This window comes from Opisthorchis viverrini, assembly GCF_000715545.1.
Source record: "Opisthorchis viverrini unplaced genomic scaffold opera_v5_379, whole genome shotgun sequence".
NCBI lineage: Eukaryota > Metazoa > Platyhelminthes > Trematoda > Opisthorchiida > Opisthorchiidae > Opisthorchis > Opisthorchis viverrini.
The window spans coordinates 294,296-321,536 of NW_008752040.1; the positions used below are offsets into that span (position 1 = coordinate 294,296).

Consider the following 27,241-nt stretch of genomic DNA (forward strand, 5'->3'; position numbering starts at 1 on the left):
GCTCTCAACTCAGGTGTTCATTTATTTTACCAGCACTTCGCCACTGGACTCAACGTCCGTTGGGCTCGCCACACATGCGTAATTTCCTACACCGTATTGAGTAGACCTGGTGATTTTGAGTTTGTTCAGGAGGACTAATAAGGCACAACGCCTCCCGAAATGGCACAACTCAGATATAATTTTATAGTTGCTATTGATGTCTTGTCTGTTGAGTTTTGTTTGTCTACATCGTCTAATATGATCAAGGCCATAAGGAACTCCGTACGCTTATTAACAGTTGGATACGAACACGGTAGTTTATCCTGTGTGGGAATAGAGATAGTGGATTGAGAAATAATGTCAAATGTGCTGCGTCAGTTGACGGCCTCATCCGCTTTCTTGATACTGCACGAAAATTTGGAAAAATGGCTCACGCTTTATGACGTAGGATGTAGTTTTATTTTTACGTTCCATTTAGAAGAACACTTGTGATGAAAATATTGCCACCGGTTGTGAACTCATTGAACTCAATGCACGATTGCAAGGACAGTTGTTTAGGCTTCTAAGTATCTGCGCGTCTGAAGGTACGTTCATGAAATCTTGTATTTCATGTATGGTCTCATACGAGAACGTGGCTTCTTCGGTTGAACCATTCAGATTTTTAGCCGTATACAATGTGGTCACCCAAATTCTTTTAGGGATGCTCTTCTTGCCTTATTCTAATTTGTTATGAAATCCTGTTGTCAGTGTCTGCAACAAATATCTGTAACCCCCTGAGATTATTCCTTAGTTTGTTTCGGCCGACGTGGTTGAATCTTTCACTAATGTTTCATGGATTCACAGATTAGTGCACAGGAACGAGGCCTTCGCCCAAGTTTCCAGAGTCAGTTTTGTTTGATGATTCCTCTAAAACACTACTATGCTCACTGTGGTACTAGTACGGATGTGATGACAAAACTGAATCTAATTAGGTGCACTGTTTGTCTTAAGTATTTCAAGCTAAGCTGTATAAGGTTTCGAGCGCCATTAATGAGAGCACAGCCACTCAGGACAACGAAACTGATACACTTGTGACGGATCCCTGCTAATTAACAGCGGTTCCCAATCACAAGGCTTTGTGCATAGTTTAACAGGTGTTTTAAGCCAATATAAATTCTAGTTCAGAAAAGAAACTGGATATTGTTCGTTTGGCCCAGGTATAAAGTGTTGTTCCACCCGGCCGAAAAGAGTTATGATTCTTGTGTGAGGCGCTCCGCAGTCTCTCACCCATTCTCAGTAACGTCGTGTTTTCCGTCGGTGGTCTACCGTCAATTTTACCGGTGCCGTGTTCCACAAAGGCCTTGTGGAGCAAGTGGTCGTCTGGTGCTGCGACAACTGTTAATTTCGTTCGTTCTGGCAGTTGCTGATTTTTGCAGATCCGGTGCCTCCTGACATGTACTTTCAAACATCGGCCTCACTGGTACACACCTGATTTCAGGCAGGTTTTGATTTTAGTTTTGGAATCCTGTATCCGGCCACAAGCCATGCGCCATGACGTGTTGTTTCCAATTGCTGTAGTTTCGTAAACAGAGAACGAAGAACATGAGAGAACAACAGACAAGCGTTGGAGATAGCTTTCTGACCATTTTCGTGAAGATAAGCTATCATGTGCGCTCGAAGTGGCGCAGAGTGATAAATCTGTGCACTGAAGAAATTTGTTCTGGTTCTGAACTGTCACTTATTGCAGAAAATAGATTCTTACTGCCTTCAAAGCTCGCCTAGGCCGTAGCTCTTCGTCTTTTGTACCTAAGTAGTTCATTAGGCATTTAAGGAAATTTTATGGTGTTAACTTCATGTCCTTTTTCAAAACGCATCATTATGCCAGTGCCGTTATGTTTCGGTGGATTCTAAGCCACAGCCAGTTTGGATTCCGGGCTGGCATGCATTCCTGTCTAAGCATTTAGCGTCTTCCGTCACCACCAGTTAATCTCTGACTTAGAGTTTAGGTTACTTGTCTCCTGAAGCGCTCTGCTTCCTGGAATTTATCCTGATAAACAAATTATAATGCTAACCATGCTCCGGTTTCTTCGCTGTTACTCTTACCACTGGCTATTAGGAGCTTGTAAAAACCGGACCCGGTTCTAATAAACGTTGGTTGTGTCGGAACTGCAAAGGTTTTGAGAGCCATGATGACCATGTTCCCACCAAATTCGATGGCTTATTGGTTAGGGCGCGAAGTTGCTGGCCTGAATGTCCGTGTTTCACACCCGACCTCTGCATCTCGACTTCTCATGTCAAGACTTCCGCAAAATAGCAGTACCCTGTCCTCGTACTTCTTCAGTTGGCATGACAGCTAGGCACGGGAAATATGTTACAGCTGAATTATTATTATTATCACTTTAATTTGATCTTAGTTTTATCCATCTCTTTTGTGTCATCTGTTGGTCGTTTTTCGGCTTAAATTTGTGAATACTTAAACATGCCAGCTAATTATGCTCCATTGTCTCCATCGTTTCTGCTTTCTATGGGTTTGTTTCCAGGACAAAATATTGATTGTTGTTGTACATAAACCACGTTGTTTCCAACTGAACTGCCTTGATACCGTCAGTAAGCACTTATAGAATTAGGCCAGAATTGTGTACAGCCAACAAATATCTTAATTGAGGGCTAAAACAGTGAACGGAAAGTTATTGTTTTTCCCTTGCTTTGGAAGCTTGAAAATTTCACAATTTTTTCAAGCCACTGTGTAGTAAAAAAGGCCTTTTTTGTTAACAAAACCATTGGATTGTGTCCCTTCTAAGTTTTATGGTTTCAGGTTTTTATGAGGCGTTATTTTGATCAGTCATTAAAACTGTTTAAACAGATTCTTTAGCCACTTCACGATTATCGTTTGTGATACTCTTTCATGAGGGAAATTGAGAAGCCACCCCTAAAATGTCTCCCTATATTTGCCTTTGGACTGATTTTTAACCTTCTCTGATACAAAAACCAGAGACCTACAATTTTGGCGTTCTGAGGCTTGTTTTGGTCCAACCCCGTCTTGAAAAAGTGCTCAAAATTATTTGTTGCAATCCAGTATTGTTTTTGTAATGAAGTTTTAAGTAAATTTTTCTTCACAGCCTTAGAGTATAAATATCCCATTATATTATCCCATTATCCCATTATATTATCCCATTATATTAGGTGAACCAGCTTATAAGTGGTCAACTACTACCTTTACTACTTTTACCACGATTCTCCAATACTTGTCTAACAACACTGACCATTTTCATGCATGGAAATTTAACAACCTACTAAAAGGTAAACTTTTATTCCCTGCTCAATTGAAGAAGTTAGCCGAGTAGTTTTGCATCCAAACCTTGAGGTATCCGATGTGCTATACGACAGGCGAGAGAATTTCGCAGTTCCATCGACTACTAGGAGCTTCACTGGGTCTGAGTTTCCAAAAATTTTATAGAGAATGTAAGCCTTACGAAAACATGTCAAGCCTTACCGAAAAGAGTGCTCTTCAATAAAATTTCTATGCAAAACCCTATGTAAACTTGAACCAAAGGAGGAAAATCTGTTGTAAAAATTGGCTGTGCTCTTCATCACCATGTAGTTTGGCCACACTGAGTGCGTAAAATCTGGTAATGCTAATTTCTTGGCTTATTTTGAAGGAGACTTGATTATAAAGTGATGTTTTTATGCCACAGTTGATGGTCTTTTGGGCGTTTTAACGCCTTATAGGTTATTTCTAAACACTTTTTTAGAAAATTTTATCAGATGTAGGACAAATACCTACATTTCAAACCTTATGTTTTGTCTTTGTCAATAGTGCTATCAATATTTGATGAAGATTTGTACTATGGAATTCCATTTGGACGTGCAGATCCAAAGCTAACTACTAGATACATAAGGTCCTTTCCTGGTACAGCGTGACATATTCAGAATCCTCCAGTGACTCAGAATACCACCGCACCTACTATCGTTAGCGCTACTTATTGACTACTTAGCAGTTTACAATAACGAATGGTCAAGAGTTGATCATTATTGCGCTCAACACACAGTCCGTCGCCTGAGGTAAAAGTGGAAGATAGTAGTCATTAGCGGAATTAAACATGCATTACTGCCACTTGGTGGAATGATACAATAAACTCGTGTCTCTCACAGCGCCTGAAGTTGTTCATTAGGCCAAACCGAAAATACTTCTTCCAGCGGTATGCTTGCCTCAGAGTCGGGAGTAAGTGGGTCAGGTATTATTCCCATAATCATTTTGGTAGTTTAACACTTGTTCTGGTACAGAAAGGTGACTGCTTTTTCTTTCGTACTTCCAGAAGCACAGTTGATTATATACGCGTTTTCTACCAAAGATATCACCTATGCACCATAGTGTACCAGTCAATGAACATTAAGCTATCTGAAAATGTAAGATTGTTTTGTTTTACTTCATCAGCGGCCCAATTATATTGACAATAATATAGATTACGTAGATGTTAACCAGAAATAACGCTCAACCAACACCCCTATTTTCTCAGTCGGTACATTCTGAAGAGTGTACGATAGCTACCTCTCTGCCAGTTGCAAACTTGTACGTTTTATGAATGGCTCAATTTATGCGAGGATTCGTTTAGATGAAGTAGAAAGCCCGCCAGTTACCTACCATGGAAACCTACTCCGCTTCAGACCGGAAAAATTCCTGGACGGTAAGGTGTTCAGAACTTGTGGAATCATGCTCATAATGCCTGCAACATAACCGACTGTACACTGTAGCTGTAACTAAATGTGCGACGATATAAATAAACCCATATCCAGACTCGTGACTTTTGTCTCTAGCTTCGTGTTCTAAGACGCTTATACTTTTACTCGATTTTGGATCAAATGTTATAAGATCTTACGTCACATTGGGTGAATACTAAGTACTAGCTCCTAAAAAACGCGGGTGGCAAATTGGCTACGGCACTATGGTTATAACAGTCCAAGATTCATGTGCTTCTGAGGGAGTTGTAAAGGCTGCTTACCAACGCTTTCCTTTGAACCAGCGTTTGGCAATTTAAATTATGATTCCCGAAAACGGTTTCAAACACAGCCCGTTTAGAAGTCTTCTATGAAATTTTGTGGCAGAAGGGAACACGAAACGGGTCACTGATAACCGTTTCGGCCACCTAATTGCAAGTTTTTTCAGATATATGAATGAAATCCATGGGAAGATATTTCATCACACCAAGCAAATAATGGTGTACTACGTCCAGTGCACACTTACTTCACCTTAAAACGCCTGCAATCCCATGTATTAATGTTAGTGTGGCTGAAGATGAACACAAATTCCAATGTGACTGTTAATTTGGCAGCTACTTTTTACCGCATAAGGGACCATTCATAAAGTTTTACACTACACTTTGCAAAGCAGTTCACTCGTAGATGTCAGTAGACTGGGTTGAGTGTTTGGTGGCCATGTTGAATGTGATAACCTCCAGCAATGTGCTGTGTTCCAGGGTTGTGTGTACGAAATGAGTTTCAGTAAGTTAAAACTATTATGAGCTAAAGAAGCAGAATTTAGACAAAATTACATAAAAGCTTTTCCGCTTTCACAAAACGGTATGAAACGTCATAAAGAAGGTGGATCAGTCTCAGTAAAACACCTGATTCTGGGGTAAATTATTGTCATTATGGCACCAGGAAGTCTTAAAACGATACTGAAATTTAAAAGTTGAACGACTGTATGTCTAGCATAATGCGCTACCGGTTCAAACTGCGTAGATGTGCCAGTCAAAAGCAGAAGCAGAACAATCCTATATAGGTGTTTACTTTGGTTTCCAAAATTCAGTAGCTTGGTTGTGCCTTGTGTGCTAGTTACCTTTTGAAATTAATTCACTGGATAACTGTAAAGACGGAAAGTGTACCATGCACTTCTAGGAATCGGCTGCTGAGAATAGCAGACATGCTGCAGCGGAAGTTGCAAAAACCCATTTACCTTAAGCTTTTTAAAGCTTTTGAAAGTTAATTTGTGTGAAATACATTGATCAGTTAGGCAAAAACGAGAAGTTCATACAGAATCCTATCATCAGTCCACTGAGGTCCTTAAGTGAGCAGTGAAATCTGCTTACCCTTGGAAATATTTTGAAACAGGAAAATAAGATAGTTGAGAGTTGATGAGCGTGATTAATACTGTCCCATATGAAGTTCTCGGAAAGAGTAGTTTGGCGTGGTGACAGTGAATTCCACACTTATAGAAAAATGTCGACATCTGGCTTTGAATTTGCGGTAGCGTTGGACAAGCTATCAAACAAATCATACATCAAAGATCATGCAGCCCATTTGTTGTGCTTTGTTTTTGATTTCCCAGTCAATATCTTTAATAAAGAGACGAAATCATGTGATAGGACAAATTAGTTAGGGGTTTTACGTTATGATAAATGTTACAGGAACCCGGTGCGAAATATATGTTGTGGAATCTATTGGAGAATGGTTTCACCCCAGAAAGACTATATTTGAGAGTGTTAATCTATGGATAAAACGCTAAATTTTAGCAGTCCTGTGGATGTAGGTCAAAAAGTTAGGAAGGCGGCACATTTTCAATTCCCTTACTGTTGGTTTGAATTTAAACAACAAGCATGATTTGATTTGGTTCGGGAGTACTCGACCATCAGGCATTCTACCACTGCTGGCACTGGTGATACAAATGTATTTCTGTGCGTAACCAGCGGTTAATTTCGAATGTTTTCGGTTTGGTAGATGTTTATGGATTGCATCTCTTGGCGGTACCTCTGACATGAGGTAATCTTCCAGAAAAATTGAACAACAGAATATCGTGCCCACTTGAGCAGATAGAAGGCATTATGAGCTTTACCGAAAATTGAATTTTGAGGAAGAATTGAAAGCTCTTGCCCCGTAGCAGGGGATTTGATTCTGTCAACGCACCAGTCAGATAAGTTCGAGTCGCTTGCATGAAGTAACCCACTGTTGCATTGAAACTCAAACTTGGCTTAAATCTGGCTAAAAGTTGATAGTTGCTAATTCTTCAGAACGAGTAATTTTGTTCTTATGTCGCTTTGACACCCACCACAACTACTGCAGATAACAGGATATCAGTGGTAGTTGTTAGGTAGAAGCACCAAGCATTCCTCACGTCCTGACGTTACCCATGTGCATATTCGTTTACTCTTCCAATAAATTCCGAACTGCAAAACACTTCAAGGGCCTAAGACGATTCTGAGGTAATTAATTTGCCAACTAGGCCGCTTGCATGGAAATCATTTAATCATATACTGAAAACGAACAATGCGTGGATGAAGCGTAAAACATGAAAAGCGCTTGTTCCTCAGTGGATTAATTAACTAGAGTGCCGACTGAATTTAGCACATAGTGGACATAAATGTTTATCGTATTGAGAACTACTACAGAGTGAAATCGGTGCAGAAATATTGGGTTAATTTGGTAGTCGCACAGGATTGTACGAAGCTCTATTCAAAAAAAGAAACTGCCGGTGAAATTAGCGCAAAGTCTCTCAGTCGTCCGTGAAATCTCATTAAATAAAAAGGGTGTACTTGTGTGATTGAAGAACGTAGCTTTTAATCTTAGAAATAGCTAGCTCACCAAATGGAAGCACAGTTTCTGTCCAGCGAAATAGTACTTAAAACTGATTACCTACGACGCACTGAGTAAAGTACCTGAAAGGTCTGAATGTAATAAATGTCATAAATGTGGTTTATTGCTCAGCCGAATGTCGTAAATGGGGCTTCCAATCCAGATTTCTTTTGAGTTACCCACTCACCGGTCATCTTGTTTTCACAAAAGATAAAGTTAAATATGAAAACCCACTCTTTTGAAAAGTAAGTAGGTGCTAGGAAGAAGTTTGACTGCGTAATTTGCGTTAATTTGAGAAAATGTGTAATCAAAAACATAAGGCGGCCTTTGCGCAGCACATTCAGTTGAAGATGACAGGAAACGAGAGGTTCTGCTGGTATTCAGGTGGGTCTCTTATAACAGCCAACTTACTGTGCAAAAGAGTGTACTTTGCAACTTGCGTGCAAGTTGGGTTAAACTAAAACATAAAGTTGACGAAAACCTGAGAGTCGCACGAAACTGATGAGCTTTCAGAAGGGTGAAACTATTGGTGGGCTGTTGAGAATTTTTCAACAGGCTTCTAACCAGTGTTATTTAATGGGGATAAAGTTTAAAATTAATTACCAGTCGCACTTATAATTGTTATTTTTAAATTTTACGCCTATTGCCGGCAAATTTATACACTAATAAAGCTAGTGTCTCATTAAAACACATTGTTGACGTTTGAGATCATCCTTATCATACTTAATGTTGTATGCCTAAAGATTGAAAAGGGTTCAATACGGCTCTGCTTGAACACAACCTTCTGGCATCTTGCTCGCGTTTGAAGATCTGACACTAATATAACCGATGTTGCGTGGAAGTCTATTTCGCGGCCTGATGCGACTACAAATCGCGGTGGACAAATAAAGACCGATCACGACTGTTTGGCCACTTCCCAGCCAAACACTAAATTTTATCCGGAAAGAGGATTGTCTCAAATCTCCATCACATTATCATCAAATTCGCAGATGAGAGGTCTAAACTACTTGCTCTCGCAGCCGGTGTCTTTAGTCTATCGACGAACCTTTCAGTGAGCTTATTTACCTATTTTGTTCCTCAGTGATTCATTTTCGTCCTGAAGGTAGAGTCCAATTAAAACACGTTATTGAATGACTAAGTGTTGCACTATAGCCCTGCCTGGTGCAACTCAAGTCAAAGTAGCTTAGTTGTTTTAAAGAGACCGGTTTTTGCGATGGGGAAATAATTCTACAAAACTCAGAGTATATCTATCAGGAACTAAAAGCAACTGGTGATGATAGTAAAATCCACCCCATCAGACAACTTTGAGTATCCAGTGTTTTGGGTTTGACGCTCGACCAAAAGATCTAAATTAGGTTCAAGATGTACTATCCATGTCCTCAACATGCTATCATATTGACCATATGTTTCCAGTCAGCCTACTTTAATAATGATACTACTGCTGAGTTGGAATTACGGCGATGAGTCACTGCAGAGTGTACCTACTTTTCCAGGTTTTCTGCATTCATATAACTGATTCTTCCTCTTAGGAGAGGGCTATGACGGATTAGGAGGAATCAAATCTAGGCTGCTGCCACTGTTAGGCTCAGGTCTCCTTGCAACTGGAATCACTGCACCAATGAGCATCTTCTCCGCAGAAGAAAAACCTTCAGACAACAAGGCCTGCAAGCCACCATGCGAAAAATCCCCGGGCGGAAGTGATCCTGTTGTCACACAGCTGGAACCTTCCTTTGTTGGCTCTGAGTAAGTCGCTTCGTTCTTTGAACACTTCTCTTGTTCCGATTATCAAACCTAATCGATTACCTCGCCATTTGACTTGAGCGAAATTCAGCGGCTAGAGACTATCACCTTTTAGCAAGTTATTGCAGATGAATCCGAAACAATCCATTACTGGATTTCATCAGAATGAGTAGAGTGATACCAGGTGGGTGTTACTTGCAAACGGTTACAAGAAGCTGGATTCGGCAGCACACGCCCGTTGGGCCAAATTGTACAGCTGGAGGGATCGGATCTGACCGACATAACTAGTTCCAGTCAGTTGATCACCGAATTAGCATAATCGGGTTACCAACGGACATTCTGAGTGTTATTCTAACTTGAAATTTACCAATACACTAGCACACATCTCAAGAACATTACAAAGTATTGAAGGCTTCATAATGCTCTTTTCTACGGATTCTGACGATTTCTATCATCAAAACACGCAGCTGAATTTCAGCCTCGTGATCCAATCTTTTTAAGGCTTTTGATCGAATAGATGACTGGGTGGATTGAAAAGAGAGCCGAACATTCATCAATAGTCATCAATAGCCTAGAGGTGACCTAACCACTACTCACATCCGACTTCAGATGCTCAATCTGGTGACGGATTGTAGTTCTGAGGTCTGCTGACCGAAATATCACTGTAAAATAGTAATGAGTGAAGAGTTCATCTGAGAAGTCTTCACTCAAGCAGTCACTCAGCACGCGTGACCACATGATGTGAATTCCATGGTTAGATGATGAGTGACCCTTCACCTTCTTGCGAGTTAATCACACTGCTGATCCGTCGCCTATGCCCAAACGGTTTAGTCTTCAACTACTAGCCGGTGAGTCCAAATTAAGGCCCTGTATGGCTGAGGTTTTCTGGAACCAATGTACTTGCAAAACCCGTGGCTCTTTTATGCTCATGCTCCTCCTGAGGATCAATGACTGGTCGAGAGGAATATCTTGTTACTCAGAAGTAGTTAGAACAAGCACACCAATAAAAAAATAGTATCCTTCAATAATCCCCAAATTTCTATAGAAGACTCCTTCACAAGATATTTAGCAAATCGTTACCCGTAATTTTCAAAGGGAGCTGCAAACCCTTTCCATTAGAATGATGCGTGATTGATGTATGCTTAGCCGGCACATTTACTCGCTCTATTTATTTTAGGACGGAATGCACCAAAGCCGAGAAAAGCCGTAGAAAGCACCCGACGAAAGGCGTGACACAAGATAAACATTTTCAAGACCTTCAGTCAAGGTGAGTCTTCCATTCTGTATCTTCATGTAGTTCCATCACTCTTCCTGGGGTCCTCAGGTTCTGGTACATGTCTTGCACTCGTGACTTCTGTAACTGGCTGACAAGACGAAAAATTTATTCCTCTTCATCCAACGAATCATGCTATGTGGATAGAGATATCATGAACGGCAATATTGATCGTTGGCTGGTAAATTACTATGCGTCAGTTGACTTTTTCAAGTTCGATTTGTTAATCTATTTTAAACCATTAGCTCGCACGATGAAGATGTGGCGGTTGATATATTAATAACTTCAAACTGGTTTCAGCTCTCGAGTCTGACATTTTGGGCAAAGTAAGGGTTATCTGGGACTCCTGAAATTCCGTTAAACGATGAAATAGTGTATGGACCTTCAACAGAACAGTCATAGATGTGGAAAACTGTCGCTTTGCATAAACCAGATGGACCTGCGAAGGCAGAGTATCACACTGGAGCGATGCTGGTGCTATCACACTCAACAGAATGCTGCAATGTTTCATGGGGCATTGGTGTATCCTCCCATATAACTAGGCCACGTATTGATTGCGCTTTTTGAGGACGCTTTATTACGGAATATCCCCACATCAAAAAATCGCTTTACTTGGCTTACCCAAACTAACATATGCCTCAGAGCGAAGGGGTTAGAACTTTTCATTTTTTTTACCATGCTAACTAAGTAAACAAGCCGATTGCGAATACGTGCATGACAGAATGGAGTAGTTGTCGTTTGACAAAGTAAGCTCTTGAGTAAACGCAAGCATAGTGCTCGCAGCCGACGGTAAGTGCCGGGTCATTATGCGATTTAGCGGAGTCGTAAGGGATCTTAGAAGCTTTTTATTAATTGACTTACGAGTTGGCATCTGAAAAACTGACAACGCTGTTGTCCGGAGGATGAAATCAGATTGCTGTTTATAGAAGAAAGTACACAATAGCAACGCTAGAAATCGAGTTCATTTATTACTTGTCCTTTGCGAAATTGTCCGTCTGTTCGCGTAAATCTACGTGCGCAGTTTCGCCGCCATAGTTTCTCTTTGTAACCTTGAGAAAAATCGCCTGAACACCCATACATCCTCTAGATTTGAGTAGATTGTATCCAAGGTCCTGGAGTTTGACGAGTTATTCTGGTAGACAGTGCTGCATTCCTATTACCTTTAACGGAAACCCATCGTACAATTGATGGGTGTTGGTTTTGTGCCAGATTCAGGATATCAAAATGTACACGGGGTGATTGTACACGAGGACTTAGGATTGACGATTATTCCGTGGAAACCCGCAGGTTCTAATGTGTGAGGTTGTTGTTACAACGAATACTGGTATTAAGGGCATGTACTATAGCAAAGGAAAAACCAAATTAAGTACAGCCTGCAACGACCTTTAGTTCGTTTGTGTGTTTCCCTGTTGAGAGAGTAATCCATAATAGGGAGGCTTCGTGAAATCCAGCCGGATTTTTCCTTCCTAAAAGAGTTTTCACTCACCACTCAGGCGTTCAAATATAGTCCCTAATGATGCATGATAATTTCTCACAATTCACAATTAAAGGTGCTCTAAACGTGGGCCTAGAAAGAGCTTGGAACTCGTAAAACCCAAATGTTAGGTAAATGTAATTAACAAAAGAAAATCCATTTAATGTTTTATATATTGACCTTAATAAATCCAGAGGCGACTAACCAAAACACTGCTAACGAGCGAATCACTCAAATCTCACCAGAACGCTGATATCGAGTAGAGACAGGCTCTCTGTCAGATGAGGCGAAGCGCGCGCACACATTAGGGGTGTGTAAGCACCCAGCCAGTTAGTGTCCTGGTAGCTAAACAAGCTGCAAAATGTGGACGTTATAAGAGCCAAACCGCAAAATCGCCAGGCAGTTTCCCTAATAGGAGGATGCCGCTACACTATGCTAACCCATTTTATTGACCACCACACTGAAACCCCATCACGCCTTCAGTTTTCTGAGCTTTACTCATCAAAATAAACCGAATTTCCAGTCCGCTTTTGCTGAAGACCGGAGGAGCACTCTACCGTTGTTCCATTCTTGTGGGATTCATCAGTGGTGCACACTCCTATTGAGATTTGACGTGTGAATTCCCGGTTATTGCTTGAAGACTTTACGGTTTGGCCACGAGTGGCTGATCAGCAATGTAACTGATAGCCAGACGGGATATAGTGCACTCATGATGACTTCCAGCAAGGATTAGTCAGTTGTACAGTGCTTCTCCGGTTTTTGGTACAAAATGACTTCACTTTCAGCATTTTATAATCTCCTCATATCATCCCTCAAACAGTTTGGTGAATTCTGTTATACACGCGACACGTACTGGATCAATAGCCCTAGCAAAACTTTTGCGGGGTACAGCCCGAGAGGTTTTTATTCATCAGGTCAGTTAGCATAGATTCTTCAATTAAAAATGTCCGGCGGCGCATTTTTGCTTGTAGTAGAAGTTTTATTCTACCAGGACAGTAGAAGTTAACCGCAGTGACCTCTAACTGAATTTCCGGTGAGAAAATGTGACCGGCTTGAATAGCAAGATGAATTTCTCTTCGATTATTGATTATCTTCGTAGGATACCTCTTGTTACGTCCTTGAAGGTTCTTCACTGACTGGATGGGGACTATCCTGCTCGGTAAAATCATTCTCTACGGGAAACCTGTTGGGTGTTAAGAACATCTCGTGTTAAACCGGAATGAACTACTTGATATAAAGCACCTGGTGGCCTTCGCGGCACTAAATGAAAATTAATTACAACGCAAAATAGCATGATGCACAAGTGCTGTTTCAAGAGGTCGGTTGAAAGGTGGACTTGGCCACTCGGGTTCTGGCCCAAATAATGGTGCTGTTTTCAGATCAACCGCTCCGGTGAAGTCCCAAACGAAAGAATAACCACTTTCTACCAGTCTTTCTGGAGAATATCCACGAATTTTCGGTGTGTAAGTTATGCTACGGATCCCAGTGGGGACAAGCGTTCTGAGAAAAAAACACAATAAGCTTCAGTATATTTGGTTAATTTGGGTATCCAGGACTAGTAGGAATTTCGTGAAGTCGTAGAAAATTGAGTCTACACAAAAAGCAGAAATCCCATTTCAATACAGCATGTGAGTAATCAAAATCTGCTTTGCACCCCACCCCTTCAACAATACTAATAATTTCCTCGGAGCGAGCCAACTCCGATTTCTCAAAAGCCCGGCACTTCGAGCGACAGCCTTAGTACATTTTTAGTACTAGTTCAACATTAATTAATACCATCACTACATCAGGCCTACCGAGAACACTCAATTTTTCCAAAGACAGTGTTCTTGGTAGATGCTACAAATATTATTTTAATTTTATTTTTTTATTATTTTAATTTACGCTTCTATTACTTATTATCTATTTTATTATTTTAATTAGGTAATACTGGTGTAACAGATAAAAAATAGGAACAGCTATTTAACATGTGGTGTGAGGCGTCCATACTGTTATATGGAAACACGGGAGCTTTGATACTGCCAACTGGCCTAAACCTAGGCAGGAATAGTCGAGATGCCGAGGTTGGATTCAGGTCAGTAAGTTCATTCTCATATAGTGGTGGAGCTATGGAAGACATTGTTGAGAGTTTCCACACCCTTGGTTTTATAGAGTTGATCCCTAATAGTCAGTCTAAATTCAGCGTCGTCCGCTACTCTTATTTATTCATTGTGTACAATGGCAACCGTTCACTAACTACAGAGAACAAAAGAGACTTCAGACATAAGCTTTGTATTTTGGTTACTCATTCAATCCCACGACCACTACTTTGCACGAGATGTATCTTGAAACTTAACGACCTGGATATGTTCATCAAACTTAATTCCACAGCGATGACTGAAAAAAGCTTCGAAGGTAATCGTAAAATGTGTGCTGCTTGATAAGAATTCTCAGATACTAGACTAACTGTGCACACGATTCAGCCGCTGGACCGGCTCTAACATATTCTATCTTTATGCATTCGTGTTATTACAGATGGAGAATATCGGGCACAGAATTGTCTCGTCATCCTGTAGGGAAATATAGTCAACGAACAATAAACACAGGCGAACTAGACATTGCCAAAAGCTGTATAGTACATACGAACTCGATAAAATTTCCAGAGGCTTAGTTGGTGGTCTATTTGTTGAGCTTGGTAGTTGGATTGGAATGTGGTAGGTGAACAAATCAACAACGAAGCGGTGCAGTCAAGTTACCTCAACATCGCCGCTTCCAAAGGCGTCCCACAACTTGCATTTTAATGTATTTCTTGTGCGCCAACCTTATGTAGGCTCCCATTTTTCTGGACATTAGTGTGTTACTTTAACCAGGACAGAACGTATCTACAAGGAGAAATCTCGTGTATATTAAAAAAAACCAACTTAATGTGGTTCATTCGAGCAAAACGGCTCGTTGATAGTTCTTTCCCCTTAATCAGACTGTGTTTTTCATAACACTCGGTAAGTCCTGTTGAATTGAAGATTGACTACCACCTTCCGGAGTTGCAGTGTTTTGTTTTCCATCCATTTTACAATGGCTCGATCAAGCTGTCTGTTTTTCAGGTTAAAGTCACTTGAACAGGAAAACGAGCGCCTACAAAACAAGTTAATACAAGCCGACCAAGGTGCTCGACGGTCCGCTCAGCCTACTGGAAAGTCTGGAACGAGAGCTTCTGACAGGTAAGAAATATAGCCACAACCAACAGATCGATAAGTTGCATGACCCCTCAAAACCCACCTGATTAGTCGAAAGAGGGGTCATAGATCTCGACCGGTTAAGGTTCCTAGGAAATGGTTATACCTTCCTTGATCATTGGATACGTTTATCTGCTTTGAAGGTCAAAGATAGAAAACACTATCTGAATATATTGTCTTTATGTTTGACATCACATTATTTATTGTGTAATAAAAGCAGTTTGAGTAGTTTTAGATCTAAAGCTACATTCCTATTTTAAGTACCGGTTGTTCTCGGCCCACTAACAAGCGAATAAAATTATCACACGTGCATAATACACTATTCACAAGGTTGCTGAAAATTCTTCAAGAGCGCACCATAGGTCTACTCTACTTGCGGCTCATCAAGTGGGCGCGGTCTCCGAGTTTCCATTAAACATATGTTTCACTTGAACCCAAATTACACGAAATTAGTGACATACACTCATTTGCAAACAAATTAGGTTTCGCGAAAGACTCAAATGAAGCCCAGCCGAACCTGTCGTTTGTGATGTTTCTAAGCAATTGAATGTGCTGCACCAGGCTACCTCATGTGTCATTTTGTACGATATTCAAGATATCACGATACATGTATAAAAATATCATAAACGGGAGATTTGACTGAGTTGCAGGTGAGTCTCTCGCAAAACCTAATTTGTTTGCAAGTAAGTGTATCTCGCTAATCGTAGGTTCTGTCGCACACATCACTTACAAAATGTGGAATTTTTGGCTGTAAACAGCCGTAGGTGGAGCAACTGCGTCTCCTTGAATCCTATAAATTACGAGGTATCGCAGAGTTACATGGAGTACGCAGGAAATTCGCGGTATGTACTGAGTGTATGTCGCTTTCGGAGGTTGTCTCCCTGACAGACCGAATTAGGTTACCTCAAACACTAACAGCCTAGGTATAATGAAGTCCAAACAGCAGCTTCGGAAACTCGAGGTAGTGAGAACCACTCATGGATATTTCCTTGGCCTCATATGAACATCTGGCGGCAACGAAGAACTGAGGCCGAGTAAATCAAGAGCATCAAGCGTAAAGAGAGAAAAATGAAATGCTCCGGGTCGTAAAACGGCGATGATTTGTCTTTCAAAACCCACAGATATACCATCGACATTTGACTTGCTTCATCCACGATGTTTGTTCCTCATAGGTTGGGCCGCTTCCAGAGAAAACTCCCATTTATTTATCTTCTTTCTCGACTGACCTAACTCCTGAAAACTGTTTCTTCCTCAGCCATCGAGAATTCAATCCATTCCTTTCTGGTTTTGTCGTCGTTTTCCATCTGATTATTGCGCCTGCAGGGAATTGTCTACTTATCCTGCCTACCGTATACCCCTTGTTTCCTTCCTGCACCACCCCAATCTACCTACTTATTTATGTCAGTTTGTTGTCCGGCTTTGGGAGGTCCACGTGTTAGTCACAATCCGATCTTCTCATGAGGGTGCCGGCCACAAGCCAATAAGAGAAACCCATCTGTAGTGGCTTGTACTAAAGCACACTTTACTGAAACATCAGTTTGGTTCTCACCTTATTATTAGTATCGCTATCATTATTACTGTGTTGATTCACATAACCACCGTCTTGGTGTCATAGTTCGGTCTTGTATTTCTTGAGGCTGTTTTTCTGCTAATAATCTTGTCCCACTTGTTTGCAATCTAATCGATGAAAGCCACATTCAAACCCTTCATTTTGTTGATGTCACCCTTGGTCCATCGCAGTCAGTGTCGGCACGCCGTGGTTCGCTAGACTGGGGCACACTGCCACCCCATTGATCGGACCTACTTATTGATTTAGCATGGCCGTACCCTCAGTCCGTCGTGAAAAGCCTTCCGTCATTTTCAGGTATTGACTGTTGCAGACTGTTATGGAAAACAACCTTGTGACCTCCATGGACCACAGATATCCCATCTCCGAAATAGGGATAGTTTCCATTGTATTCTCTTTCATCAATTGATACTGTCTACATGCTACATCTCATCATCTCTCATCCCTAAATCTACCTGGTACATGATTGAAGTGGTCAAATTGCCCAATTAGAACTTTTCGGCTCCTAGTACATGTCGACTATGAGTCACTGATTGATGAAGGATGGCCATGTGGATGAGTCTGTCAGTTGATATTGAGGTTTTATCGAAGCGATTTGTCTATTTACTTTGTGATTCAGCAATTTTCAAAGCAAACAACAGAACATTCAGAATTCTTGGATGAAAACTGTAAAGTTTCGTTAGAATCTTGAGATATTACCAACTATTTCGAGACCTAAGTGCACAGTTTCATCCCCGTTTCATCATCCATAAAAACGACTTGAATTTTGAACTGAGATTTGCAGTCCCAGGTTGCTGTAGTACGAATGAGACTTCACTTCATGGAGGCTTTTTGCTCAAAAATTCGATGAAATTTTGAGAAAAATTCACTTGTGTTATGTCACTTGATGCAAATGACGCAGCTGTTGACATACAGTACAGTTTGGATCATTACTGAGAGATTTTCTCCAAACCTGTTGGTCGCAGATGCTTGAACTAATAAATCCCACTGAATAGACCAGGTCAGGGCTTGCTTTATTTAAGATTCATGTGGCAGAGGTACCATACTCGGTCACTCGAAGCTGTTGTAAATCACACAATGCAATCATCGCCGCCATTTGCGCCAATGATAAATATGAGGTGCTCATACTACTCAAATATATGCAAAGAAACCATAAGCAAAGATCACTAGAACCAGTCTACTATGATTCTCATGCGCGAGTATCTATACTAGTTAAAATAATATGAGATAAACAAGAAAACAAATTCTGTTTTCACCCTATTCTTTTTCGCAAGCTGAGAAGATGCTGAGCTTGATTTCTTGAGCACCAAACTCCTCAACAAACCGTTTTAACGATAGTCTTTGGTTCAAATGGACAGGGAAGCTGGATTCGAACGATCGATGGAATTGGTCACCACAACGTTAGTGAGAACAGGACGTACGAATCCGTGTACTGCGCGAACGGCTCAAGCATGTGGAATCCTTAAGCTTTGAAGTATCCTGGTTATCTGTTCGAAAATTCAAAACTTACCCGTGTTAACTGCACGTACATGCTGACTATAACTAAGAATTGCTTAGCTTGAGACACAGCAATGTTTAACGTTACAACTAACTAAGCAGGTATCAACGGGCGCTTTTGCGCTTATCCACAATATACATTCATTGTAATTAATTTTTAGAAACTACTTCTCACAGCGCAGTTAGGGTGGTGATAATTGCACACTGTCGTGTGCTTCGCAAATTCGCTCACCTCTCAACATTTTCCTAGCATCCTTTATAATGACCTGTTGTATTTACAGCTTGGAAGCATACTCCGGGGAACGCATCTCGGGTAACACGCACGGCAGTCTCAATGGAATAAGCCCCCTAAGTACACACGACCCCATTCAGCGAAGTAGACAGCAATTGGTCGTCATGCGCTTCAATGAGCTCTTCTCCGGAGGCCGGATAGAAGCGATGAACCTACTGCGTAGATACTCCAATGATCACGATATGAATCAAAGCATCGTTTTCAACGCAATCATGGTATGTCAAAGTTTCATCAATCATCCTGATAGACTAAAAGAGAAAAGAGAACCCACGGTCGTGGAATAAGAAACAATGGCACACAACGGGGACACTGAAACATTTACAGCTCATAGAGGAAAAGTACGCCCAAGGGCCTCAGGGTCAGAGTGGATTTAGACAGTTTAAATTTTACTCCGGGATTTGAGGACCGAAAATTACACTAAGCTGGGAAAGAGCACAAACAAGGCGTGTCCTGAAGTTTAGCAGTTCTGAAGAAAAGGAATAGGAAGATAGATTGATCGGGCAGAAGCCGATTAGTATCTGACACAGATGATCAGAAGGGTAACTCTGAAAACGGAGCTGAGAAGACGAGTTATAGGGAGGATTTATCCCAGAAACAAAGACAGAATAAAGTAGAATAGTTTGGGCATCGACAGTTGGGAAGTGCTTGATGGTCAGGATGCATAGCCATGTCATGAGATCAGTTTTCTCCGGGTTAACTTGAGATTCCTACTTGAATATCAATAATAGAAGGGAGAAACGTGCAGTCAGTAGAAGAAACAAATTTCGAAAGCCCGCATCTCAACATATTTGGCATGAGTCATCCGGGGAAGTGTATTGAGGAACGATGAACCTGAAAGCGATGATGCTTGTAGCTACTACGACTGTAGAACTGAGATGGAGTCCACTGTACGATCCCACGTGTGGAGACGAAGGAAGCAAAGGCACGGGTTGATAGACTAGGGTGAATGTAGCTGGTTTAGATAAAAGCAATTAAGAATCTCAGTGAGGTCAGTTTTTAGAACGTTCGTGGATTTTCACAATTCCGAAGGCAGCGAATTACTTGAGCGATTAGGAGGTGAGGGTTTTAATGACTCGCATTGTTCGCAGATTCATGAATTCAACCAGTAACGGGTAAAATGAAATCGTTCACAAACAGAGAGAACCCGGTGGGGAGGCCAAAATACGGAGTCAACTTCAGCTTTGCCGTTGTACGCTCTGGAATCAGCGTCTTCGATTAGAACATGCAATGCACGTACTTGCAGGTTGCATTTTCCGAAATTTCTCCAAGACTTGACCTATAATAATTCTGCCTTGTCAAAAAGCCCAAGGTAGATGACCAGATATCAGGAACGTATATAACAGGTCGTCAGTAGGGGATAACTGAGTTGCCTCGATATCATTGAAAGATCCGAAAATGAGAAATTATCCATAAGTCCTTGAGAGGCTGAATATGAGCCCGATTTACCGGAACCCTAGTCTGCATCTGTCAAAGTCAATACATTGAGAAAGGGGAGGAGTTAGATGCATGTGGGCTCTCTGGAGTTAAGGCGGTGTTGCAGAGAATGGATAAAAGAATACAGATGAGTATGGCGGTGGTTTCCAGATCTTAAGTTTCTGTGAGAAGCGAGAGCTAGCCAGAATGAGTGGCACTGTAACTGAGAAACTCAAGCATGTTGCGGAAAAAGGCTTCAAAAAGCGCGAGGAAAGCATTCTTTTCTCACGTTCATTCTGCCCAGTTGGGGTGGTGAACTCCCACAGACAGACCTTCATACTATCAAGCGTCGGGTTTGAGAAAGCTCTGTATCGTTGAAATGGTTTTACTGAGATTGTTCTAACATTGTATTTCTGGGCTACTCGTATGCTGTCCGTTCTTGACAAATTTTAATGTTTCGTGTGCCACAATCACCAACCCATCGCTACGCACCACTTCGCTCCCCAATAACGCACTGAAGACACTACCTCGATTGGTGATGAAACGTTTGTAATCAGCCCAGTCCAGCTCAGCGAACAAGCCATCGACCACCTACGCTAACTGAGCTAACAACATCTTCCTCTGTAATTGAGTTACTACTTGCACAATAAAGTGGTTGTGCCTTGAGCTTTAAGCGAATCCCTCTTTCACGATACTTTTCTACAGAAGAATGATGTTGATGAACACTTATTGACTTCGCCAAACTCACAAGTATTAGGCGGAGCGAAAATGCTTCTGGGCTCTAAAAAGGGGCATAGGGTGATAACGGAAAACTGAATTTCTGTTTTTACGAGCTAATTCAATAAACTAAATGCTGCATATGAGCAAGGTTACAATGAGAAGAATCAACGATATCTTCAGCAGTGTGAAACAAGACCAGTTGAGAAAATAAAACTCCCTAAGTCGTCTGCGTTCAACGTGTAATAGGAACTTTGTTGAAAGTGCTAACTCTGTTACTCCTCGGCAGTATAAAGCTGGAGGACCTACACTGGTTTACATCAGTCTACGTACAAGACGTGTGGATCAACTCCTGTATTCACCACACATCCTGAAGTATTTAGACGTCGGAACAGTGTTTCCGACCCTAAGTTATAGAGCTTAGCAGTGTCTTTAATCCAGCTGAACGAAAGATCCTGATGCGTAAACTGTCTAGCACGGATATTGAAAGATCCTCTCTGTTCCTCCTGGAAAACTACTCTGCAGAACCAAAACAGTATTTTCAGGCTGATGATAAGTTATCGAAGACTTGTCAGCAAATTGGAACCACCTACAGGGATTGCCTCCTACACAGACTCGTTGAAATGTGAAGAGCAGTGCACTTTGAAAAAATGTGCGGAGGTTATCACCATTGGTAGTGCACTTTCACACTACCAGACACCTGTGCGTTTAAATAAAGACTAAAATCCCATGTGGATGGAACGCGCTACAACCAAACCCATCCAAATGCAACGAGTTTTTGCGGGTAGACACCTTGAGGAGTGATCCACCTAAGAGACCGTCCACAAGGAAACTCCGTCCAGTTTTCTTCGTTACAACATTTTCGGAACCCCCACCGAGGCTTAGTTGTTTGAAAATAGCATATGACTGACACATCTACTTTCTAAGACATAAAAATTGAATTACTGTCGTGTCGCATTTCCCTGAGTGAGGAAGTTTAGAGTTTAGGAGTATACAAAACCATGGTCTGCACATCAGACATTTGCAAAAATGTTCACATAACAAAATAAAATGTGGTAGACTGATTTACACTAGCACATAATAACAGCGTTGGACGGATTCATTCAGCCGCAGGCATTTCCATCGAGCAATTCGGAAGAAACTTCCACGTAACTTGATATTTAACATTGTTTTATCCAGAAAATTTAAATGCTAACCTCATGAATGAATCTCATTGTTCAAAATAAAACATTAGAGAAGCATCCTAATGTTTCGGGAGATTTCCTGAAGGAGATACTGATTTTACTTTGTGCATAATTAGGTACGCAGCAGACGGCGTCGCGTAAAACGCTTGTGCACGAAAGTTGGGCATTTACCATCCAACTAATTACACCTTATGATTGACATATCCAAGTTGGATTGTCACGAGGATCACTTACATTCAACACTTGTCGTCGTCCGTTGACGTGGCAACACTGGTCGTGTTTTCTACTGGTATAAAGGGATGTGATTAGACGCAATCAGGCAGGTTAAAACTTACCGTCTGGAAGAGCTAACCTTCTTTAAGCTTTCCGGTTAATAAGTAGTGCTTTAGAATACATCGCATTTGTCTCGCGAGATCCGTTTTTCGCTGCCATTCATTATGCAATAACCTAAACTGTCACAGATGAACCCTGACGCCAAACTGAAATATTGACGATCGGCATGCGGAAAACCATTGGGGGATTGTACATTGTTCTTTTGGAGTTATGCACACCACGAGAAGGGGCATCAATCTGCAGCCACCTTAGAAGGCATCATTTGTCCTCAAGGTGACACCCATCAATGCATTAACCACAGCATGATGAAAGATAAAAACGGTTAGGCCTTTGTTTCAGTCAAGAGGAAACAATAATGAACAATGAACAACAACGGGTTCTTCTAGTAGTTCAAAAAGTTTTCTAAAGTATACATTGCCGCTGGTTTTCTATAGCGTTGTTTTTTAAGCATATTTCGGTATTACTTTGCTACTTAGATAATGCCGCCGTATCTCTTTACGGACCTCCCATTCTCTTCGAACCAAATAATTTGTTAAAATCCGCTCAGAAGTCGCCCCTTCCCCTACTTTTTATCATTATTTCTCTCTGTTGGTTCTACACTCGAATTGAAGCCTAGAGGTATTTTGTGTTCAAATATAAAACTCTGATAGAATTCTCATTGATCCCATATTGACAGGAGTCTTTTAATGTAGCCAGAGCCCATTTTCGAGCGTATCGAAATAGATTGCGAACAAAAATGGCAACAACTACCAATCCACCTTCCTCGGAAACTTTGGACGAACTGGTGCAGTCTCATATCAATGTGCATGGAAGCTTCGCGGCCAACCTTCCAGCAATGACGCAAGAGGTTTTGTTGGCGATGGAACAACACAGTCCCCGGTTGCAGAGTCCATCAGAGGCACTCGGCTTCGAAATTATCGGTGATTTCATTCATGAAGCCTGTAAACTGGCCTGGGAGTGCTCAGTTCTAGCCCATCCTATCGACGTCTACAGACCGGCCTTCGCAAACGAGGTTATTGACGACTCCAAGTAAGTGTGAACTAGAGAAGCGTCTGTTTATACAGTTTGAAAGCTCTTTTATCAGAGTTGGTTTTTCATGTACAGAAAAAGCTTTAACGGATACACTGTCACAAAAAATTTGGGTATACGATGCGTTTTGCTATTGAGTCTTACGTTCATCCTTACGTATTTCCATCTATTTACTTCATGAACAAGGCTCAGCAGCTCTGAAAATTCTTCCCACATTGCATGCCAGTGCGGTGCGTTTGACGAGGCAATCTACCAGCAATGTTGTGGAATGTAGGTAGCTCGGGTGCGCTGTTTGGTTGTTGGTCTGTTTGCCGAGCTTGGCAGTTGGATTGCAAACGTTTCACCCACTCAACCCTGCACTGACGATGTCACCTCGATTGGTGATGAAACGTTTGCAATCCAACTGCCGAGCTCGGCGAACAGACCAACAACCAAATAGGCAATCTACTCTCCATTTGCCGACTCGGCGAACAGACCAACAACCAAATAGGCAATCTACTCTCGTTTACACGATGGCACCTCCAAATTATGGTCAGATCTCTCATTCAGTTGCGTGTGCGGATCCAACCTGTTAGATATTCTTAAGAGAGTGCACCCCTCTGTAAAAAATTTATGCGAGCAGTCAAATAATCAACCAGAAAACTTTTACCTATCGTGGCTCTGTGCCTGGAATACTGCTGAAGTTTACGTTCCATTATCTCTGTCAGACAGCAAGAGGAACACACCCAACTTCGGTCCACTACAATTGCTTCCGACTGGGTTCACGAATGGTGTTAGTGACCAGTTGCATAACTGTGACTTTCAGCTGGTAATTTAGTCCTACCGGAGTAATCTACTACTTGACACTGGTTAAGGATACCAGTGTATTTATAACAGTCAAGTGGAAGACATTATGATGTGCGAGCAAAGCACAGTAAAATGTTCGAATCTTATCATGATTGGGCGATAGCCAAGTTAAGAGCATTCACAGATGTTTGAAGCCGGGGTTTTCATAGTGGTAAGTTGCAATATTGTTCACTCGGTCACTCAAAATGATGCAGGTTTGAATGCTCATAATGTTGTCTTTGGCCGCCACTTTGTTCGATGAACTGGGTAGTTTGGTTGCAAACGTTTCATCACCCCTTGATGTAACCAAACTGAGCAAACAGATCAACTTCCATAATTACCAACTGAGCCACAACTATTCACCCTAATTTCAATGTTGTTCTTACCAGCTGTATGTCCTCCATTTAACTCACACTGGCCCAGCATTCCATCAAACCATCCAAGTGCATCGTAACAGTAGAGACATTAACTTCCAAAAGCAGAAATCTGTTGTGAGTAACAACCGATCCACCCAAGTATTTGAAACGTTTGGAGCTATCTTGGGCCCGATTGCCAGGTATATACTTCTGAATCATTTCGTCCGGGTCGGAACCTATCAACAGTAGTATGGCTTACACAGGGTTAGTTCGTTTTCCTGAAAACATCAAAACCGAGAGGTTTAACTGGGTTCCAGGCGAGTCTCAAGCACAAACGAATTTGTTTGCAACTAAGTGTATTTCACTGGTTTGTTTTCCGTTTAGTGCTCTGTAGAACGAGTATCGGGCCCACAAGTTGATTCATCTTAAGGAGGCCAAAGTGAAACAGTGTAACTCAGCTCACTATTTTAGCAGTATTACGAGTATGTGAAATCGGTCTACTGATCGGTCTAATGATCGGTCTAATAATCCCCAATAGTTTGCTTGCTCTTGATAAACAAATATTTAGGGTTGCTATGGTATGGTCTGTAGCATATGTTGTTGAGTTGTCCTATCAGGTCACCATGGTCACGGAAGCTGACAAATGCTGGTGTTCTGGTCTGGTCCGGAAAAGCGGGTTCCATTCGGACACAATGTGCGACGCATAGGAGTAATTGGTGCATTTGCTGTTCCCAGAAACACCCTTGGTTTTTTATTTACAAAAGGTTATTTGGCAACCGTACTCACCGGGCAGTAGCATCAACTACTTTACGCCTGCGTGATTTCGCAAGGAGACATGGTGCTTCGCCATCATCATCAACATTATCAAAAATGATACCTAATTTGCGAATCCCGGTCACTCAAATGTCATATGACTATGGGGGAATAATACTCCATTAAATCGTGAAATTAAACAGAAACTTTATGGCTCATACAAATCAGAATAGCTCCCATCAGATGGTAAAAAGGACTCTCCACGACGATAATTTTCTGTTGATCTTCTCATTGAATTGATTTTACACCATCCTACGTCATCCACGATCATTCTTTAAAGCGACGAATATGCAGTAAGTATTGGTTCTCAACTGTTATACGACCAGGAGGAGAAAATGCCCTTCCGAAAGGACTGAAGTACTGGAAGTCGGATTCTTAGTGGAAGGAATCTTGCTGTCAGCTTAAGCAACCAAATCTTGGTGTCTGGACGTTGGAACAGCAGTAAACTAAACGCATCTGAGAACCATATCAGCGTAAAACGCCGTTAGCGGGATTTTTTAAACGTAGGTTGCGAAATTTACCCAATATCGCAGCAAGCAGTGATGAGAGAACTTTAGTTAGGCAGTTTGGCTAGAAAGTGACATTGTAAATGGCATTGAGATAGTTCAAGTGCCGGCCCCGTAAGGCTTTCAACTAGGTACAGGAATAACGTGGATCCCATCAAGGGAAGGGCGAAACTCTCGCGGCATCCCATGAGTGGGTATTCATGTGTATCGTGTGTCCGTTACCACTAAAGTCGTCCATGGAGGTGCCTTAGCAACAGCGTAGATTCCAGGGCAGTTCGGGTCCTACACAAATGTTCTGACTTACAAGACTGTTAGCGTCAATATTCATCAAATTTTTGACATGCACATCCAATGTGCTCTCAGTATACTGTAACCCGTCGTGCAGTTGTGAGTTAATTGTCCATTGCTTACCTTCCACTTGTTTCAGATACCGCCGTAGCCACGATTCTTCGTATTCTGCCGTCCTCGTTCATCATCATATCTGGCCTTGCCTTGTCCAGGATGGTAGTGTTATTGCCAAAGGCGAGGTCTGTACAAGGCGTGGTAGGCCTTCGTACAGTACGAGACATGTGGTAAGTGCGAATAAGCTTAGGAAAGACAATCAAAAATACCTTCATCATTCTCACCTAGGAAGAAAGCTTGCCTACTTGGTTGCTTTTTACTGTTGTTTAGCCGGAAAATCTTAGAAACTATCCCCAGATAAACAAAAACGGCATCCTGTAGCCCGTATTAAATGAGCAAACCAATCCGTCAGTCAACAGCCAGTTAGCTGACGCGCTTAGTGGCTTATTAATGACTGTTCTTTGAGAAGATCAATTATCATTTGGGATGAAAGAGAAGGTTATTCGTGAGTACTCCTAACGTCCCGGAGAGGTGTTACTTTTAAAAATTCTGAATATGGACCAAACAAATAGCGCAAAAGAAAAGAGCCATTGGGGGTACTCAGTTTTGCAGCTTCTTGCTTGTCAGAGTAATTTTCCTATATCTATCTGAAACTGGGGCACTTTCGGGGACCTCGTTAACTTCGGACGTGATGGTCATGTAAGTGGGGGACGAATAGCATTGGCAGAAATGGGCTGCTGATCAGGGAAGTGATGCGTCAGTATGGGACTCACTTGCACATATACCAACTGGATATCATCCACTACGCTACCAAGTATTCTTGGGAATTGTGGGACCTGTGATCACATAACTTCCGTCTGGAATATCCGTTCTCGTTCTGACGCAATTATTGTGGTCGGCAAGTACATAAAGCACCTTCTGCATCACGACGCTGGAATCAGTTGTTCCATATGTAGACGGTAGCAAATTTGATCCAAGACTGATCCCCATACATCTACCTGACGAGCTCCAACTAGTCTCATTATGACGAAGTTTTCCGGGAAGCAGACATGTGTTTTAAAAATAAGGCATTAACTTCAACTTTGGTGAATCCGTACGGAGGAACTTATATTGTAGTAACGAGGATCTGCCTTTGTCTTAGATG

The 27,241-nt window shown here is 41.6% G+C and overlaps 2 protein-coding genes across 2 annotated transcripts in view; one reads left to right on the forward strand and one right to left on the reverse strand.

Annotated features, from left to right (window-relative positions):
• The window catches only part of T265_10570 (hypothetical protein), a gene marked incomplete at both ends in the record, with an annotated part of 77,060 nt that overhangs the window by 17,342 nt on the left and 32,477 nt on the right, over positions 1-27,241 (reverse strand). Inside the window, 2 exons of the mRNA XM_009176978.1 lie at positions 18,736-18,819; positions 26,167-26,342. Of these exons, the coding sequence (XP_009175242.1) occupies positions 18,736-18,819; positions 26,167-26,342 (260 nt within the window). The remainder of the gene's footprint in view (positions 1-18,735; positions 18,820-26,166; positions 26,343-27,241) is intronic.
• T265_15188 (hypothetical protein) lies at positions 9,054-26,325 on the forward strand (the record flags this gene model as incomplete). The annotated part of the gene is made up of 6 exons (XM_009176979.1): positions 9,054-9,267; positions 15,092-15,208; positions 18,569-18,794; positions 22,903-23,238; positions 23,530-23,645; positions 26,183-26,325. Coding segments are annotated over 6 exons (1,062 nt in total), but the record flags the coding sequence as incomplete, so codon positions are not given.